General features: G+C 34.3%; 1 protein-coding gene and 1 pseudogene across 1 annotated transcript in view; both read right to left on the minus strand.

The window, feature by feature from the left end:
* Nucleotides 1-5,347, minus strand: part of LOC105617780 — a 32,143-nt gene extending 26,796 nt beyond the window's left edge. The window contains exon 1 of the mRNA XM_012199338.1: nucleotides 5,305-5,347. Coding sequence (XP_012054728.1) covers nucleotides 5,305-5,347 — 43 coding nt within the window. The remainder of the gene's footprint in view (nucleotides 1-5,304) is intronic.
* Nucleotides 5,348-5,517: 170 nt separating this feature from the next.
* Nucleotides 5,518-6,057, minus strand: LOC105617791 (annotated as a pseudogene).
* Nucleotides 6,058-6,141: the final 84 nt, after the last annotated feature.

The raw sequence follows: 6,141 nt of genomic DNA on the forward strand, positions 1-6,141 counted from the left end.
TAATAAAAAGAAATCCATTATTTTTGCATGAAATTGAATGGAAAAATAATGGATTTCTTTTAACTACATCTAATAGTTGAAAAATATTGAAAATCAAATATTGAAAAATCAAAGAATTTCAAAATTTTATCTTTTATATAAAAAAATATAATATCAATCTAAAAACAGAAATAGTCAATAATAACTGCTCGGTCAATAATAATTGCTTCTATTGTACGACGATAAGTAAATTATAAATGAATAAAGGAAAATCGAGATAAATACTTATCTTAATAATATCGCAAATAATGTCAGATGGATAATTTCTGACTGATACTGATGATTACAATTTACTTTAATCTATCTATTTAAAAATATCTATTTATACAATAATATAATTTAATCACCGATATTGACGAGTGAATTATATTGGCGTACATACTTAATATTTAAATCCATTTGTGTATTTATCGAAAGTTTTTGTCGAAAATTGCTCGACGAAAACGATTCAATGGAAATTCGGACATTTCTGCCAAGTGGTTTGACGAGTTGTTTGAGAGAGTGTCCGAGTATTCGCGTGAGCCGAGTCACGTAGGCTCCTGAGTACGTTCTCATGATTTCGGGTCAACGCCGCTCTGATGAGTCCCAGGCCCCTGAGGACGATCACGTAGATCTGTTAGAACGACGTGCGAAGGATCGCGTATCACGTTACCGCGAATGGGAACGAACTCGCGAAGATGACTCATTCTTCCGAAACGCAGTTTCTCTCTTGCACTAGTTATCTCGGAGACATCGCGTATCCAAGCATTTACTTCATGTTGCGATATAATATTAATTTCTCGATTAAATTAATTTTCACATTTTAATCACGTAATTAATACGTAATTAACGCGTAAACTTATTTAGGCCCGGTTTTTCGTTTTCTGATTAATTCGTGATTTAGACTTAACTTGATGATAATGTAAAAATTGTGTTTTTCTAGATATGATTAATCATTAAACTGATGATGTGTGTTTTGTACTTTTTAAAATTACAATTAAAATTATTATTAGTTTAATGAATCATAGCTAGAAAAATACAATTTTTACATTATCATCAAGTTTAAGGTTAAAAGTTTAAGTTAAAAAAACAAGTTAATCAGATAATGAAAATCAGATAAAAAAAAAATCAGAAAAACCGAGTCTTATTTATCACACTTTGCAAATCAAAGAGTGCAGAAAAGAAAAATAAATTTCAAGATTTTTTGTTTTCTAAAATCGTTCAGAAATTCTGCGATTATTTCATTGTATGAGCTGTAATTACGAGATTTACTTAGATTTCAGGAGGAATAATAACTCAATCTCTTAAATTCAATAATATTTCGCTATTTATAATTCCCGTGTCAAAATGTAAATCAATCCATTAATTTATATGATTGTAGTTTCAAAGTAAACAATATCATATTAATGTATGCATTTAATAATTAATAAATTAAATTTGAAATTAACGTATATATTTAGTAAATCATAAAGTAAACTTGAGTCAAAGTGAGTTACATTTTTTTTAGTTCAATGGTTCAACTTCATTGTTTCAGTTAAATTAACGACACATTGAATTGGAGCAATGACAACCAATAGAAATGGTTAAAAATAACTTAAATTGGGTGTAATTCTTTTATCAGTAAATTTAACACGCACCGCAGAAATAATATCGATAATTTAACGCTAGAACATACAATGCCATTCTTGATCACAAAGTAACATTATCTTCTTATCAATATCTAAATTATCTAAACTGATATCACTCCGATAGTTTAGACACCAATAAGTATTGTAACATTATTTTTCGATCAAGCGTGACATTGAACGTTCTAGCATTGTTCATGTTATTAGTTCTGTTGCGCATAATACATTATCTTATTATACGATTTCAATTAACGACAAGAAAGACGTGACGACGATATTCATTGTGACAGATACGACCCTGATCTTGACCGAGCGACGTATTCATTAGGGCTCGTCCAATTTAAATAGAACACTCGGGCCACGCGAGTTCGCAGGACACTGACCCATTTCTATTCGCGTCGATGAAGAAGGCAAAAGAGAAGATGATTATTTTTAGAATATCAAAAATGATTGCAACAATTCCAAAAAAGAAGCAAAAAATTAACACTTTTTTTATAGCACAAAATTTATAAGCTGTTTTACATTTTCATTCTCTTCGACTTCCATTTCTGTTCTCCGAAGAACAATTAAGATTTTTTGTTAAATTCGCTTTGAAATAACTCGCTATTCATTCCGAGATTTATTCGGCTGCCTCTGGAATTAAATACTTTATCATGTTAATAGGTCGAACTATTTATGGATGATTTCCGGGAGTCGGAATATACGTGAATAAATCATACAGTGATCGAAGATACCATTAGACGTTTACATGAAAACAGCATTGCAATTAAAATTTACTAAATTTTAATGCATATTTCTTTGAATAGTACTAACTAAACATTTACTTACAGCAAATAAATAAAATATTTATTTTAAAAAATAATAGTTAAATGGTTTTTGTATCAAATAAATATATATTTGTATTTAATAAATATTTACTTAAAATTATTCAAACAAATATTTATTAAAATTTAGTATTTTTTTCAGTATAAACTCATGTGCAAAAAGCAAAATAGAAGTTTACACAGAAGTAAAAAATAAATGAAAATTACTTTACAGTGTTAATAAAGAAATCCAGAAATTACAGAAACGGTATCTAATTTCTCATAATACGACGAGGGAAACTAGAGACCGTAATCCGAGCCGCGGATAAATTTAGCGTTGCAGTTTATAACGTCTCGAATACTTTTTGCAAAACATTATTTTATCTCGCGATTCATATCGCCGAGAACGACACCGGCTATTGTTAACGTTAAAAAGATATGACTTGTAATTCAACACGAGCGAGAGAAGACACGTGTCGTGGAGAAGAAACAGATAGGAGAAGAAACAGATAGGATCGCGATGCAACCATAAGATGAAAACAGGTGCCTATGTCTTTTTTCGTCGAAGAAATCTTTTATCGACCAGACGACACTTTGCAAAACAAACAAAGATAAAGATTGCAGTAGTAAAAGTATATACGCGTGCCGATTCAAGTGGCTTTCGTACATGAGATTCACATGGCAAAGTGAGTAACGAAACAATTTAAAATTAATCGGTAAAATGAGCTCTCTACATAATTCGACTTAAAAGATACAATTAAAAGATTTTATAAACAAAAGCGCAGATAAAATTTAATTAAGAAATGTAAAGATTTTATTATCTCAGTAATCTCGGCATATAATAATAATCTTAGCAATTACGGTTTGAAATTTAATTAGGGGAGCAGAACAAAGACTATGAAGAGAACGTATTGAATAAATTATTTCTTGTAGAAATCATTACAAAAATGATAAAGTTATTTACAAAGTCTCGCATTTTTTTTATTATTACCAGCATGTTTTATGAAATATTATAATAGAGCCTCTTTTACTGTAAAAGGATAACCACAGAAATATCGGCTTTCTCGCAGTCTAAAGTTTCCTGAGGAAATTATAAAACCATATTACGAGACTATGTAAAAATTGTAAAAAATATTGGCAGGTTCTACGAAAATTTTTTCGCGCGAAGCGCGCAATTTTGACTATGGAATTAATTTTGCGAGTTTGTTATCAAGTTTCTTTTTCTTTTAATTCAATCAAGTACAAAATAAATGTTTATTAAATCTAAAAATATATTTATTTGGACATAGAAAGGTCATTTTGCTAAAGTATGTAAAAATTTAGCTAGATTCAAATTTAAATATAACTTCGTTAAATCGAACAAATTATATAGGATCCTCAAACTAATTGCTAGAATGTTAAAACTTTCTGCTCATCATGTTCGAAATTCGTATATTTTTAAATATTTTAACAAAATCGTTTTTCCCTTGCAAGAACTATTAATTTGATTTAACAATTATTTTTTTCTGGAGTAAATATTTATTTACTGTAAGTAAATGTTTAATTTACTATTCAAATAAATATTTATTAAAATTTATTTTATTTTTTTTCACACACAAGTCATTTCTCTTAAATTCTTGATAAAATAATCATTGATAATTCACGACTCCTTTGACACATATTATATATTGAAACACATATTATATATTGAAACGTTCTCTTATCTTATCTTACTTTATTCAGCAAATGCGGAAGAAAAAACGGAAATAATGCATAGAAAGTAATTAAGTCTTTGATTTACAAATATAATAGTTATTATTGAACATTTCCGTAAATGTCCGTGCTATTTTTATTTCCGAATAAATATAACACGATTAAATCGCATTGCTAACCACAAATATTTTATCTGTTTATACGTATATCAAAGGAAGCGGATATACAATAAAAGATATTTGCATTTATTTACTTGGGAGCAAAACATTCTATAATACTATAAAGAAAATAATGAAATTCCGTAACACTTTATTTTAAAAAAAAATAATCAAAAAATAACCGAAGATAAAAATCTAAATGTAGAAAAGCGTATATCGAATGTATCGAAAATATAAAATGTACAAAAGAATTTCATAGAATTAAAAAAAATCAGATTCTAGATGTCGAGAGGGATACTTCTTAAAAAAAAAAAAACTAGAAGAAAATAGCGTATCGAGAATGTAGAATGTAAAAAAAACAAAAAATTAAATGAAATAAGAAAAAAACTGAAGGTATCGAGAGGCAGCAGGCATTGTTACTTCCACGAGAAGCGCGTGACGGGACTTTACAAATCCGGCGTATTTCGCTTGGTCCGCTTCGTCTCGCTCCCCGTGCAACTTCACGCGAAGCTCCGGCCGGGGTATGAAGTATCGATTTGCGCGCGCGAGACATGAAAAATTGAATCTTGCACCGGGCGCGACGCGGCGCGTTGAAAGTAGGCCCGAAATGGCGCCAAAACTGCGCCGCGACGCGTGGCGTCGCGTCGCGCCAATTTATTTCGGATCCAACGGATTGCTCCGATTATCGGAGACGCGCCGAGATCGTCAGATAACGAAAGTGAAAATTTATCGAAGGAACAATTGTTCTCCAAGGATTTGAACGGCAGCGAGACATCAATCGAATCTGATAGTCGCTTCTTCTCGACGTTGACGCTCCAGAAAAACGAACGGAGCAACATCGGCGATGAAGTACGTTTGTTTACGCTTTACAGGAAGTGAAGGAGGACAAGAGGCAGGCGGGCGGGCGGGTGGGCGGACACGCACATCGCGCGAAATGGCCGTCGCGTCTGACGTGTAGATGATCGGTGCGGCGCGTATGGTTTTTCCAACTTTTTGCGCTTTACTTACCGCTCAGCTGCTCGTCCGACGTGTACTTCGCCGAGGACGACATCGCCGTACGATGCGCCGTGTATGGCACTCGTGGGAGTGTAATCGCTCGCGATGAGGAAATAGAAAGAAACGGAGCTAAGGGGCGAGCGAGCACCAGAAACGAGACGCCAGAAACGCACGTAAACGTATAGTATAATATAGTATATGTGCGCGACAGGACGCTGACGACGCTCACAACTCGACTCGAGCAACGATACAACGCAACCTGCCGCTACGGACAATCGCGATAAAATGCTGCCGGGAGGGCAGCGCTGCCGTGCTTTGTTTTGACGCACGTCGGCACGCGCATGTGTCAGTTGCGCCAGCCGTCTCCAGCCGTCTCCACTTCGGAGTCGAGCCAATCACGTCGCGCCGCGGTGTAAATAGACCGTGTGAGTCGACGTGACGATTCGCGTGCGTGGTCAGCGTGATGCGATGCACTCGGCACTACGTGCGTCAACCTGCGTCAACCTGCGCGCCGTCTCGGCCGGTCGGCTGTCGGCGTCGCGCGACTCATCGCCGCGCGTACTTTCGAGAAATAAACGTCGTGTCATTCCCCTCCCGCGTAAAAAAAGAAAATGGAAAAAAAGGAGGAATTCCTCCGAGCGACGCGATGATTCGCGATCGCTTCGATCATTTGCGATTTGTCGTCGGGGCCGACATCTGTCGGGGATAAAGGCGCCACGATAACTTCGTATCTATTTTCCTCTCATCGTTCGTTATACGGCTATATAATTAGCATTACAATTGGATTACTCTACATTGCGAAAATAGTGGTAATAATAACTCTATCGAATATATGAGAGAGATAATGGT

This window comes from Atta cephalotes (assembly GCF_000143395.1).
Source record: "Atta cephalotes unplaced genomic scaffold scaffold00001, whole genome shotgun sequence".
In the NCBI taxonomy this organism is placed as follows: Eukaryota; Metazoa; Arthropoda; class Insecta; order Hymenoptera; family Formicidae; genus Atta; species Atta cephalotes.